At 49.1% G+C, this 12,743-nt stretch overlaps 4 protein-coding genes and 1 non-coding gene across 9 annotated transcripts; 1 reads left to right on the top strand and 4 right to left on the bottom strand.

Moving 5' to 3' along the window:
* Positions 1 to 388: 388 nt before the first annotated feature.
* Positions 389 to 3,016, bottom strand: FVEG_05265 (hypothetical protein). Its single transcript, XM_018893411.1, has 8 exons — positions 2,811 to 3,016; positions 2,664 to 2,752; positions 2,429 to 2,571; positions 2,226 to 2,372; positions 1,753 to 2,174; positions 1,659 to 1,695; positions 1,493 to 1,607; positions 389 to 1,442 (listed from the first exon to the last, which is right to left on the bottom strand). The coding sequence occupies exons 1-8, from the start codon at positions 2,842 to 2,844 to the stop codon at positions 621 to 623; spliced, it is 1,809 nt and encodes a 602-aa protein (XP_018750261.1). The 5' UTR covers positions 2,845 to 3,016; the 3' UTR covers positions 389 to 620.
* A 180-nt stretch (positions 3,017 to 3,196) lies between these two features.
* FVEG_15612 (hypothetical protein) lies at positions 3,197 to 8,438 on the bottom strand. 5 transcript variants are annotated; one of them, XM_018904796.1, is made up of 6 exons: positions 8,111 to 8,438; positions 7,898 to 8,050; positions 5,396 to 7,843; positions 4,912 to 5,269; positions 4,134 to 4,864; positions 3,197 to 4,081 (listed from the first exon to the last, which is right to left on the bottom strand). In XM_018904796.1, exons 1-6 carry the CDS (start codon positions 8,123 to 8,125, stop codon positions 3,623 to 3,625), a joined length of 4,164 nt encoding a protein of 1,387 aa, XP_018750258.1. In that variant the 5' UTR covers positions 8,126 to 8,438; the 3' UTR covers positions 3,197 to 3,622. The 5 variants fall into 5 exon arrangements, with proteins under 5 accessions (XP_018750258.1, XP_018750259.1, XP_018750260.1 ...); XM_018904797.1 differs by having other exon boundaries at positions 5,396 to 7,840; positions 8,111 to 8,428; XM_018904798.1 differs by having other exon boundaries at positions 5,396 to 8,050.
* A 1,406-nt stretch (positions 8,439 to 9,844) lies between these two features.
* Positions 9,845 to 10,780, bottom strand: FVEG_05262 (1-(5-phosphoribosyl)-5-[(5-phosphoribosylamino)methylideneamino] imidazole-4-carboxamide isomerase). Its single transcript, XM_018893410.1, has 3 exons — positions 10,435 to 10,780; positions 10,199 to 10,388; positions 9,845 to 10,147 (listed from the first exon to the last, which is right to left on the bottom strand). The coding sequence occupies exons 1-3, from the start codon at positions 10,732 to 10,734 to the stop codon at positions 9,858 to 9,860; spliced, it is 780 nt and encodes a 259-aa protein (XP_018750255.1). The 5' UTR covers positions 10,735 to 10,780; the 3' UTR covers positions 9,845 to 9,857.
* Positions 10,781 to 11,429: 649 nt separating this feature from the next.
* FVEG_05261 (hypothetical protein) lies at positions 11,430 to 12,321 on the bottom strand (the record flags this gene model as incomplete). Its single annotated transcript, XM_018893409.1, has 2 exons — positions 11,430 to 11,824; positions 11,904 to 12,321. 2 exons carry the CDS (start codon positions 12,319 to 12,321, stop codon positions 11,430 to 11,432), a joined length of 813 nt encoding a protein of 270 aa, XP_018750254.1.
* Positions 12,322 to 12,536: 215 nt separating this feature from the next.
* On the top strand, positions 12,537 to 12,625 carry FVEG_15611. Its single transcript has one exon. It is a non-coding gene; the product is annotated as a tRNA-Val (tRNA).
* The last annotated feature ends 118 nt before the right edge of the window (positions 12,626 to 12,743 follow it).

The following is a 12,743-nucleotide window of genomic DNA, read 5'->3' as shown; positions in this document are numbered from 1 at the left end:
GTGGCCCGGTACGCGAATGGTCGGCCTGCAGCCGAATTAAAGAGTAAGCGCATATTGAAACGCGGCCATAAGACAACCCAAGGATGATATGCACCGGTCTGATCATTGTGAGGGACATGAGAAGAATGACATTCATTGTTTGTGGTGTTGGCAAAGTTGTGTGAGATAGTGTAGGGTAGACTCGAGCTCACCGTGCATTCGCATACTCAATTTAGGAACAACTTATCTTTGGTTGTGATGCTGTTCCTCAGCTGCGTTGCGCAGATACCTTTGGTTCAGAGTAAATCATGTAGCGGCAGTTAGAAGCCACCCAAAGTATGCACTATCGGTTAGTTTCCTGGAGTGATGAAGCGACCAAGATGACCTAGGCACCAGGTATGCGAAAATAACAGCACACAAAGGTTAAAGAAATGTATACTAGAACACTCCTGCATCATATCGCTGAAAAATCTCGACGAATGCGCTTGGCTCGTAGACTATCAGCGGGCCAATAAAGAAAAATCTTTAGAAACCCTATCTAACTATATATACAAATTCGCTACAGCTACAATCCATTCCCATGGCTTTTAAGGCCTGGGACGAGGTCACTATTCAGATCCCACAAGAGTTCGAAGAGCTCTTCAAGATCTTGCCTCCTCTAACTCGAGCTCAAGCTGGCGGATACGCTCGCTCTGATCCTGGGAGCCAGAGCTAACCTTTCGCTTGAGAGCCTCGACTTCAGCGGTGAGCAAGGTGATAAGCTTCGTCTGGCCTTCAATTAGTTGCTTGATTTCCGCAAGAGAAGAGTCGCTACCGCTGGGGGCGGAGGAGACAGCTCGGGGGGCTGGAGATGTGAGTGGCGGAGCCGCGGACGCCGCGGCAGCAGTAGTCTTGACTGGAGAAGATGGCTTTGCGACGATGGCAGGAGAAGGAGCGGGGGCAGTCTGCGGTTGAGCAGGAGGAGTAAATTTTGCAGGGACAGCTTGACGCTGAGCAGGTCGCGAAACCTCCTCGAAGCTGGAGGCGTCATCGTCATCCTCCTCCTCCTCCTCCTGCTTATCCTGGTATCTGGAAGCCATAGCAGAGATTGATCCCTTCTGTTCACTCATACTGGGAGGAGGAGATCGCAGTGCCGGCGCTGGCTTGGCTTCTTCCTTCTTGGGCTCTTCCATCTTTGTTGCAGGCTTCTCAGTGACAGCAGACGGGGCTGCAGGAGCCTTGAAGTCAGAGGTGATCTCCTTGGGCGCAGTGCCGTCGTAGACGCTCTCAAGGTCAATCTTGTTAGGAATAGCAGTCTTGCCATCGAACCATTCCTGGGCAGTTGCAGCGGGCTTAGTACCAGTGGCAGGAGGGAAGATATCAGCCTGGAAGGTCTCAGCGCGTCGTGGTACGGTGAATGAGATAGGCTCAATATAAGCGTCGTTGACTGTTTTGTAAGCCCTCATGACCTCATTCTCGTGGGTCTAGAACTGTCAGTAAACGTGACACTATATTTCATACAAGGAAACCGTACATTGATGCCTCGTCGAGGCATAAAGGCAATGCCGCGTTGAGGGTCGCCCGATTTGTACTCGCTAAGGAATTCGAACTTATCGTTCTCGTATTCAAAGTATCGAATGTTGCCATCGCTGGAGCAGCGTCAGTAGCGTCGCGAAACATGCGTACATATGAGAACTTACCCCTTGCCAGCAAGGTACAGGCAGTTTGAACCATCATCTATCACGTATTTCTTTTAGCACTGGCGTAGCCCGAACATTCGAAGATAAACCTTACCCCAGAAAGGCATGCAGACACCAGAGATGGAATCCAGCATGGTAAATCCGCCAATGGGCTCCGTCCTGCCAGGCTCCCAGAGAGCTATTTGCCGTTCACTCATACGCGAGAAACCAGTCGTCGCGAAGCGATTGTGCTCTCCCAGCCAGACAGCGCGACTATTCTTGGCACCACCATGGCCAGGCGCTTCATGAACGGGCTTCTCCTGTCGGACATCCCACACCCGAATCTTCTTATCTCGCGAGGTAGTAACGAGCATGCTGCCACTAGCATTCCATGACAGGCTCTGGACGATATCGTTGTGCTTGAGAGCAAGAGGCGACTGACCGGTGCCAATGTCCCAGAGTTTGACCGTGAAGTCGCCAGATGCAGAGGCGAGAATATTTTCGGCCGCAGGATTGAAAAGGACCTGTCCGACCTTTCTGATCGGGGATTAGTGACTTGACTGACAAGCGACAATATATGAGACCAACCTGGGGTGGCCAGCAAGCTTGCTCACAGGTGCGACATCTGTAATTTCCTCGGCGTCGGTATGTAGCGTAAAGCCTTCAGGAACCTCCCAAATAAAAACCTTGCCATCATCGGATGCAGAGGCAACAATATTGTCGTGGAACGGGTTCCTTGAATTATCGTAAGCGCCAACGCAGCTCGGGGGCCTAACAATGGGAATGCATACCAGTCAGTGTCGAGTACCGCAGCAGTATGGCCACGAAACAGTGGAATCTGGTCAGGAAGTTTTCCACGCTCGTTCAGAGGAACAACAGCGAATGCGCCGCCACCAGAGGCATCCCAGTTGACTGAGAGATACTCGGGATTGACCTAAACGAAACCAACCACCCCCTAAATCAGCGCGTTGAACTCTCTCGTTGAAAGACTGATTGCATCACGCGCGGCGATGTAGTACGACGCACCTTGACCAAGTTTGTGTCCCAAGCATTACGACTAATATGAAGGTTGTCGTAGCAAAATTCCTTTCTCGTGGACTTTCCAAAGACGTGTCCTGGTGAGCAACGTCAGCATAACGAATCTCGGCGCGGTTCGTTTGCGCCAGCACGTACGATACTTGGACGCCCGCACAAAACGGCCAGCCATGGTAGTTTATAGTTAATCAAGAGTGAATTTAATTAGAACGGAATGACAGTGTATGCGGTCACAAGACGTCGTTATATCGAGGATTGATTGAGTCGCTAATGGGTCAACTTGGCAACGACGCCGTGGTTGTAGTAGGGGAGGTAAGATGTACTAACTAATACGGGGTGAGGTCCTGTACCTAGCTACCTAGGTAGTACCTACCCACCTGAGGTGTGAGCCACAGAAATTGCGCTGCGCCTCATAAGCTCCCTGCTGGGCTAGGATATCGAGGTGGGTCATACCGCCCAACATCGCTCCCATGAACCTGGATACGTGTTGTTCGTAGATTGTCACGTGCAATCAGCATAGTGTCACTATAAAAAAGATCTGGCCAAACACTTGTTTCTACACTTAGTGACATTTTAGACGATTCATTATAATCCCATGCTATAAACTGAAATCCCTTGGCGCGCAAGCGCCTATTACCCCAAGAAACAAGTGAAACAACCATAAGCAATGTCCTCGCCGACGCCTTGTAAGTGCATAAACGGCCAATGCTCCCGATTTCCTCGCCCAAGGATACAACAGCCCCCCAACTCCAATCGTATTACAACATCAAGGTAGTACCCCATCAACCGTCAACCATATAAACCAATGCCAGAAGAATGGAGAACAGAGACATCTATCATGAATATCCTGCTGGTCCTGAACGCCTGGTCCAGGTAGTAGTGTTACGGCGCCCAGCACCTTGTCTCATTTTCGTCTCCGTCATAAGAGCTTGCCTGAGTGACATCGTGTCTTAGAGGAACATGCTCTTAGGTCGTGAGTTCACTCGGCGACCTGATGCTCGGCGACGTAGTTGCTCTTCTCGTCGAAGAACCAACTGACACCACTTAGCCTTTGCTCGCTGATTTGAAGAGTCATCATCTGGATTGTCACGTCCAACAACGTCAGTGAGGACCTTCATCCAGCCTTCCTTGTCTGCAGCTGTGTCTGCGTAGAAGTCAATGAGCTCGCCGTTGTTGAATCGGATACGGAATCCTTCCTCGACAAACATGTAGCCTTCTTCATCTTCCGCAAAAGCAGATCGACGTCGTCGGCCGCCTCTACCTGTCGTCTCCTTTTCTGTTAACGCTCGACGATCGTCAATTAACCGTTTGGCGTTGGCCAAGTTGATGGTAGCTCGAGGTTGACGAGTTGCCTCATGATAAGCAGTGAGCTTGGTACCCACAAGCTTAAAATACCTGCGTCGCCAGTACTAGATCGACGTTAGTTTTGGAGAGAGAATAAGAGCCGGTGAATGAACTTACAGGGCAATCACCACCTTGCTGACTAAGGTGACCCTCCCAGTTGCGAGACATCCTTTCTTCTGCTGCCTTGAGCTCCCGGATGCATGAGTTCATACTCTTGGGCATATCATCGTCTGTAGCATTCTTAGGGCGAGGAACGAAGAGAAGCTGAAGCTCCAGCTTGCCCACTTTGTAGGGTGCACGTCGGACAACGGCCGTGTTACCACGCTTGCTCTTGACACTGGACGCAAATCCAGCCTCCTCTGTAGCCCATTCATTGAAGCAAGCAACTTCAGCCATATAAGGCCGACCAAAGCACCGACTCTCATGTTCCCGGAGACAAACATAGGCGCGACCAAAGCTACCGTCCTCCGCAGCCAGAGGAGACAGAAGCTCGTAAGCTGTGGGGGGTCCGGTACGCTGCTTGGCCTGGGCGTCCTTTTGTTGCTGCACAGCTCGCTCCTCTTCTTCCCGCTGGCGGAGCTCTAGTTCTTTGCGTTTTTTGGGTGATGCGAATACCCTGCTGAAGGTCGAAGTTTTGTGCTTATGTGTCTTGACTGTAGTAGGAGGCGGCTTAGCACGCTCAATAGGTTTCTCCAGTTTGACGTTGAGGGTCAGTTGAAACTCAAGGTCATTAGGTACGACGAGTTCAAACTCCTGGCCAATTGGAGCATTGCGTGCTAGCTCGAGCCATGCTGTAGTCACACAATGTACACCATTATCGAGGGTGAGACTGAACCAAGTTCGCTCATCTGCTTCTATTAGACATACCCTTGACGATTTAATGACTGAAACTCACTTCTTGGAAGAGGCAGGTCAAGATCTTTAACCCCCATAACCTTGACAAATAGGCGGCCTCTCTCTCCGCTTTCTGGCGTTGCCATTTCAAGTGTCAGGTCCTCGTCGACGGGAGTATGACTGACGGCTGTTGCATTACTTTCTTGACCGGGCATAGGTGGCACAGGTCCAGTGCTGCCGCCAACACGCTTCCGCACACTTCTCTGGCGAGGCTTACCGTTCCATGGCTCAACAATACATGAGATGGGCCTATCCTCCTTAACAGGAGAGTTTCCAACGGATCTGGCAACTCGAAAGTCCTCGGTATCCTTGTCACTGGCAGTAACAACTTTCGTATTTTGTCGCATGAGATAACCGCGCTGACGACGAGATGTTACGTTAGCATTCAGTCCTTCAGCAATTTCTTGTTGGGCTTTTGCTGCAGACACTTGTCTACTGGGGTTGTTGTGGGCTGGGGATTGAGTAAAGAGATCGTTGTAAGCCACCTTTTGTGCCTCGATGACTCGCTCAAAGTCTTGGTCGAGGCTGAGACCTAAGTCAAGATCCAATGTCAAGCTGCGATTCTTGAAACTAGGATGACGGTTAATGAATTCGTCACCAGTAAGCAAGAGTCCGTTATTGTCCTTCGAGAGGCGCTTGCTATGCTTGTCGGGAATCGGAGGGACATCGGGAATCTCCATGCTCACTTGTCGACGAGCCTCTCGCATAGCACTAATGTCGGATGGAGTATTTGAGAGACGAGTCTTAAGCTTCGAACCTGGGGCCTTGATGGTGGCAGATCGCTCAGGAATAGTGGCTTGCTCAGGTTCTTCCGCACGGACTGGAGCTGGGTGGTGAATAACCGAGTCTGGTGTGCTGGGGCAGTCATCTTCATATTCGTCTTCAGGATCACCCCATCCAGTGCCATCATACTCAGGCTTGGAGAGATGCTCAGGAGTGAATGGGCGCTGAAGGTAAGTATGGGCATCAGCCATTTTTGGAGCCTCGATCTCCTTGACTTCCTTCACAGGCTCTTCAATCACCTTGGGCTCCTCAGGCTCGGGCAGCATGTAAGACTCGAAATCTCTAGAGAAGGAGACATCTTTGTCGCCTGAAGCGAAGTCTGGCAACGATGAGACGCTTTCGTTTTGTGTATGAGTAGGTCTAGGTGTCATGACCTCCTCTCGGAGGTCATCACGCTCTAAGCTTTCCTCTCTTGCCTCCTCCTTGAATTCTTCAGGTTTGGCTTGTGTCGGTGTAGGTTCCTGCGACGAATAGTGGCTTTCACTATCACTATCAGCTGGCAGCTCCAGCTTGGACTCCTCTTCATCAAAATCGACGTCCGAGTCCTCGTAAAACTCGATCTCGCTCTCAGGCATTCTTCTGATGATGACACTACCTTCCTCTTCCTCTTCCTCCTCATCGGACATACCCTGCAAAGAATCCTCGGTAGACGGAATAGGCACATCAGGGTCTGCAGGAACCTGCCGTTCGGGGCTCCTGCTTGGACTTCTTGAGGTGGGAGGGGAAGAGAAAATGCAGTCCTTTTCTTGGTCAGATGTCTTGTTGTTACCGTTGACCTTTCGCATGATGGAGTCCCGGGAAATACGCGGAGGTAATTGATAATCATCAAGAGCCGACATGTCACCCACAACGTCATCATGCTCTTGAAGAGCATCGTTGAGGCTTGTTGCTGACTCAGGCTCAGAAATTGGGCTGCTCAATCGTTCGCGGCCATTAGCTCTACGAAGGCGACGCTCACGCTGCTGCTCAGCCGCGGTCTTGCCATCACCATCGTCTGACAACATCATGAGTCTCAATCGCTCCTCAAGCGACATCTTGGCATTGCCAATGCTATGGATGTCTGACTTGCTTGTGGTAGAGGCTTGAGGAGGAGATGGAAGATTTCTGTTAGCCCCAAGCATTCTTTCTGCAGTTGCTGACAGACTTGGCGATGCAGGTGAAGAGGGCGCAGAATTGTTGCGAGAATGGCTCATAAAACCAGGAAGAGGTGGAAGAGGCCGATGCTCCCCGTTTGAAGTCGTAGAGTCACTTCGAATATGTAAAGGACGACCAGCCGTGGCAGCGGAAGGTGTACCCTCAGGCATGGGACTGTCACTGTATTCACGAGGCCCATTACGATTCACCATGGGACTGTCGCCTCTCCAGTCATCAGGCCCAACAACGGGAGTTTTGTCTGTGTCTTCCAGGGAAGCGTCAAAGCTATCGCCCTCGAGATCAACGTGACCAGGATCATACAGGACGTCATCCTCATCTTCATCATACTCAATTGACTCATAACTCCCCTCACGAGAGTTGGTGCCAATAGACGACAGATCGGGAGTTGCCATCTCATATTCGTTGATCTGAGGGGGCGCAGCATCAAAAGTCACACTTTTTGCGTGGCGACGTCCCATCGGATGATCATCATCCTCTTCGGGTGAGCCAAACGACCAAGTGTTCGTCTCCATGTCAAAGCTGTTCTTGAACCTTGAGTGTGAAAGGGAGGACTTTGTAGGTGATACTTGATCTCGGCTGGGCGTCAGAGGACGATTCGGTGAACCGGCTGTCTGGGTAGACGACTTTGGACTGACGGCGGGAATAGTCATCGCGCTGTCACTTCGAGAATGGCCAAAGATTGGGCGCTCGATAGTCGAAGAGCGGAAGGATCCAGTCGACCCAAAGGCGTTCCCTTGGACCTTAGCGAGGGGTCTTTCGATCTGAGGGATTCGAGTGGGATCATATTCCTGCTTCTGTTCGAGTGCAAGGATGTTGCTGTTCCTCACCCGGGAGGCTTTCTGAAGACGCTCAATCGAAGAGCGGCGGTTAGGTGATGGTGACCCAGATCCGTATAGGTTTTCCGAGTTGCGGTTTTGCCAAAACAAACGAGGAGATGTCACTGATTCCACAGGCGAAGGTTGGAATGGTGACGAGTCGGGGTTTCCAGGGGACTTCTACGTGCTATCAATACGGAAGGTCAAACATGAGTTGGCTGTCAGCCGACGTACCTTGGGAGAACCAGTGGATTGTCTATGCCAGCTGGGAGAGTTCCTTCTCATCTCTGTCGGCGAGAGCTCCGACAGCGGGCGAGGGATTCCACTCGCCATGATGGATGGACCTTTGGTTGGTGTAGTTGTCTTGTTGATTCGTAAGGGATGCACCTGAGATCTAGTCAGAGACATTTTGCCCGAGCATCAGGGCGAGTGGCGCGGTCTACATACCGATTCAGTAGCCATGCTACAGTAGTGATGGGTAATTTGGTCGCGAGTTGAAGTAAGCGACTATCAACGCATTGGTATGCGAGTCCACTATACACAAGGAAATGAAGCAGAGGAATGTTGCGACTCGGTGTGAAGCACAGCACCAAATGTGAATGAATGCAAGTAAGAAATACGACCAAGGTCTGCTGATAGAAGAAAGAAATACGCCTTGAACGGGCAATCAGACGACAGCTCTATCAAAGGCTAGACGACTCAACTCGACACAACTTGCACGAACTGATGTTATGTTATGAAAGTCAGAGGTTAGAAGAGCGTCTTTGGCGAGTTGATGTGTTTAAGGGAAGCACATAAAGCAGCCCAAGGAATGCGTTTGATTGGACGTTGGGAAAACAAACATGGCAGGCGTTGCCTAGGAGACAGTTGTCAGAACCGAGCTAAGGTCGGACGTTGGAGACGCTAGCCGCCTTCTTGCTACAATACAGCAGGGTGCTATGGACTTACCCCGCCCCTGTTATAGCGGCTCTATCCCCTCCAAGGACGATCCAGAGCTTCTCTCCACTACATGGCAAGCCAGCCCAGCATCCCTTACGGCGTTGCAACAGGAGCACAGCTCATAGTCGCCATGGCAGCAGCGCAGCCAGCCGCACTTCAAAAGCAAACAATTGGTTGCTTGGCCCAGCATCATCCTTGACAACTTCTGCAACCCAATGTTTACCTGATGCTTGTTGTTTTCCCCAACTGAGCTCTTCATGACGTTGGGTTTTATTCTCTCCGATTTCGTTTCACCCCTGGACATGGGGGGGAAACTCAACGAGATCTGCTGCATCAAACTGCGAGTTCCTGCAGGTTTTCTGCAAGTTTCCAATTGTGTAGCAAATATGGGACGGATTCTCCTAGTGGTGATCTCGCACCCGAATTTCCTTTTTACCCTCCTATACCATATCCGTCCCCCACCCCGTCGAGCATCCACCATAAGAAGATGCCTCTGCCCTATCTTGCATCACGATCTTCCCGAGCACCACTTGAGGCTATTCTGGCACTAGACCCGGCATTACATCGCTCATCAGAAAACATATCCACATACCCATAGTTCTCTGTGCGCATGTTTGTTTCTCACTAAACCTTGTTGTTTACCTAACAATAGAGAGTCTGACATGGTCTTGCCTATCTCATCCGCACTAACCCTTCGCTTAGCCACGGGCCAGGTCTGGATCTTTTGTTTTGCTATTTGATCATTCTTGTACATGTTCCGAATCAATAATATGATGGACCTGCATTACTTTGATCGATGAATACGACGTAATCAGCCTTAGTTCCTAGCTGGCCGTAGCTTCTTCTCCATAGCCCGCGAGGTTCTAGATTCCCAGTTGCCAACTTCCATGTGGGCACAGGAGGTATAAAAATGTATTATCACTAACTTTGATTCAATATGGTCTATTTATGCTGGAACCCTGGGCAGAGCTACATAATATTTCCCGTCATCACTTAGAGTAATGCCAGGTAAGTATCCATTAGTAGGTAAAACCCGACTGCTTTTTCAATTGTCGTCACGGGCGCTCCTTAGTACCTAGGCATGTAGGCATCTCACACATTGTTGAATTATCGTCTACGTATAGATGTTACAGGGTAAGGTGGCCGACAGCTATGGATGCTAGCTCTGTTCGTCCTGAATACACTGGTCCAAGGTTTACGTATCAATATCATAAAGCTGCATGCAGCGGCTTAAAAAAGTCAATGTATTTTCCTCCTAAACGTTTTGTTTCTTATTCCAAGCAACGCAATCATCGAACTTGACACCTGAGCCTCCGAAACAGTCCAATGCACTTCCGATTGTGAGATCCACCCTACCGTTGCTGAGTCTCTTCACATTGTCCAAGTCTTCAAGATGTCTACCACCTCCAGCATAAGTCACCGGAATCGAACACCATTCAGAAAGACGCTGCACAAGATTCTCATCAACCCCCCTTTGTAGACCCTCATTATCTGCAGCATGGATCAAGAATTCCGAGCAGTAAGGCTCCAAAGACTTGATAGATTCTGTGCCTGGTGAGTGATTGATTTTGAGCATATTTGCTGGGGGTTACTTACCTTGGTTGACTTCCATATCTGTGATGGTTTGCCATTTGTTCATTGCAACGAACCAAGAATCCTCTCCTCGGCGTCGGCAACTTAGGTCAATAACAAGTTTGTTTCTATCACCGCCAAGAGCTTGCAACACTGCATCAAGCCTCGCTTGACTGAAGCGGCCCTCGGGGAAAAGGTACGATGTAATGATGACCTATTGGATATTAGATCGCTCCTATGTGGTTCATCCTTCACTATACCTTCTCTGCTCCCGCATCCAGCCATTCCTTTGCGTTCTTGTCATTGATACCACCTCCGACCTGAAGACCACCAGGCCAGGCCTCAAGCGCCTCTTTAGCAGGCCCCTCATTTCCTGGACCTAACATGATGACATGTGCACCAGTGAGATCATTGTCGCGGTATAATTGAGCAAAGTGAGCCGGAGGATGTTGCGAGACGTAGTTGGTTTGAAGAGCTGACGATGTGCTGTCAAGAGTACCGCCGACAATCTGCTTGACCTGTCCTGCATGAAGGTCAATGCAGGGCCGGAATTTGGTCATGATGAAGATGACTTTGGGTGATTAATTCAGGTTAGAGATCAAACTACCTTGTGTAGTCTTCGTCCCAGCCAGGAAAGGCGGGGCAGTTCTGAAGAATTGGATAAGAGTAAGGTAGGTATTGGTTACAGAATTCAATCTCAGAATGTAGGTACTTAGGTATACTTCGATGTCTAAAACTGTTCTACAGAGAAGGGTGAAGAAGATCATCAGATGCATCTAATGAAGTATCGTTCTGAATTAATACCCAGTGTGTCTATCCAGCGTTATGTCATATTTTCAGCGTTCGTGGCTTCCATGGAGCCAAGTCGTAGAGTCCCCCGCAACGTACCCTACCCTATGCCCATTGACCAACACCCCTCTTCTCAGGCACTAAGGTAGGTATGAAAGGGACCGTGTTCTCTCCTTCAGCCTTCATTCATTCATTCTTTATTTTCAACACAAGCTTCATTAAACTTCAAATGAATGTATGACCACACGTACCGGCCGAGTCCTAGATTTGCTTTATACCAGTTTCCAGCCAACATGAAAGTAGCCTGCTCATCAACAAATTATCTCTCCCATGTGACTTAATTCTTTCTCACAGTAAACCCATATCTATCGCCTCGATCCAGAAGAACTTCTCGATTCTCCATCCCGGCTTCCTTGGCGGCAGTATCAAAGTTTTTGCGAGGAGACAGAAATATGTCGTAGTCATCTTAATGAATTGGAATCGTGATCTCCGGATCCATCATTTTCATCAATTCAACGCCTTGCTTCGCATCGAGTGTGACCATGATCAATGGCGCAGATGGCCCGGGGATAGTGGTACCTCCCAGGTGAATGAGCATCAGATCGATGCGCTCTTCTCGAAGGCACTTAGGAATTTCCTTAAGCTCATCCACTAGAAGAGTATTTCCAGAGATGTAAATCCGATAGCCAGTTTGGAGCTTGCCCGTTTCAACCTTGCGGTAACCCAGTTCGAGCATCCAGCCATTTGTTGGCGGAACAGCACCCAGCAGGTCGTTGACTGCAGCCAGGGGTCCCGGGTGAACATGTTTGCCAGGCATACCTGTGACTTTGATGACAGGGAGAGCCTCACCAGCCTTCGAATCTTCGTTTCTGAGCTCCAAGTTGTCGAAAAAAATCGAGTGGTTCGACATTGCGAAACGGCGCATTCTTAGATGTCAAACATCTATGCGCATGAGGCGTTGTGAGAATTAAGAAATCTCTATTGAGGGAGTCTTCTACCAATCGATCGAAGTGATCTTCGTGGTAATGCGATAGAAGAATTGCGTCTAGTGATGGCAGCTCATGTAGGTCAACCGCTGGGTTAGTTTGCCTCTCAGCAGTAACTCCAGGACCAAGATGGACGTGGTCACCGGCATGGAGGAAGTTGGGATCTGTGAGTAGTCGAAACCCTTCCCATTCGAGTATGGTAGTGGCCGTGCCGATGAAATAGACATTCGCATTTTCATCGCCTTCACTCCCTCCAGGATGAGTCTTGATTGCCTTTGGAGGGAGAGATTGGTCGTCGCCACGAGCTAATTTACCCTGTAGAAGAGGTTGTCTCTTAGACGATCCTAAGCCAATTGATCCCTTATCAGACATAATGAAGCTTTATAAACAGAGTAGTTTGTTCTTATTACTTATGTTTAAAGTTTTCTATTTATTATATACTCTTGGTCTTACTTAGTTATACAGATTCACTTTGATAACGCTTGCCTGGCGTATTTTCTTATAAAGTATGCTAGCAATAAAACTTGTCTTCTATCATATCTTGAATATATATATACTTGAAAATGAATAGCAATTTACAATCTCAGGGTCGAGTGGTGTAGTGGTTATCACGTCTGCCTCACACTATAAAAATAGTGTACGCAGAAGGTCTCGAGTTCAATCCTCGGTTCGACCTTTCTTTTAATATTTTTATCTTTAAACTTAGAAAGTTTATATATTTTATTTTATAAAACATACTTAAATCTAGTACTTTATTACTTTTTCTATATAGTAGCTTTAGTAACTTAATATAT

This window comes from Fusarium verticillioides, chromosome 3 (genome assembly GCF_000149555.1).
Source record: "Fusarium verticillioides 7600 chromosome 3, whole genome shotgun sequence".
NCBI lineage: Eukaryota > Fungi > Ascomycota > Sordariomycetes > Hypocreales > Nectriaceae > Fusarium > Fusarium verticillioides.
This window is presented reverse-complemented; position numbering and strand designations above follow the sequence as displayed.

Coding starts and splice junctions, on each gene's coding strand:
- FVEG_05265 (XM_018893411.1), bottom strand. CDS start 2,844: ATGGCTGGCCGTTTTGTGCGGGCGTCCAAGTATC. Junction 2,753..2,810: donor TGTGCGGGCGTCCAAGTATC/GTACGTGCTGGC, acceptor GTTGCTCACCAG/GACACGTCTTTGGAAAGTCC. Junction 1,696..1,752: donor TGTCTGCATGCCTTTCTGGG/GTAAGGTTTATC, acceptor AATACGTGATAG/ATGATGGTTCAAACTGCCTG.
- FVEG_15612 (XM_018904794.1), bottom strand. Junction 4,865..4,911: donor TGACCTGCCTCTTCCAAGAA/GTGAGTTTCAGT, acceptor TAATAGAAGCAG/ATGAGCGAACTTGGTTCAGT. Junction 4,082..4,133: donor AGCAAGGTGGTGATTGCCCT/GTAAGTTCATTC, acceptor ACGTCGATCTAG/TACTGGCGACGCAGGTATTT.
- FVEG_05262 (XM_018893410.1), bottom strand. CDS start 10,734: ATGACCAAATTCCGGCCCTGCATTGACCTTCATGCAGGACAGGTCAAG. Junction 10,389..10,434: donor TGGATGCGGGAGCAGAGAAG/GTATAGTGAAGG, acceptor AATATCCAATAG/GTCATCATTACATCGTACCT. Junction 10,148..10,198: donor AGATATGGAAGTCAACCAAG/GTAAGTAACCCC, acceptor CACCAGGCACAG/AATCTATCAAGTCTTTGGAG.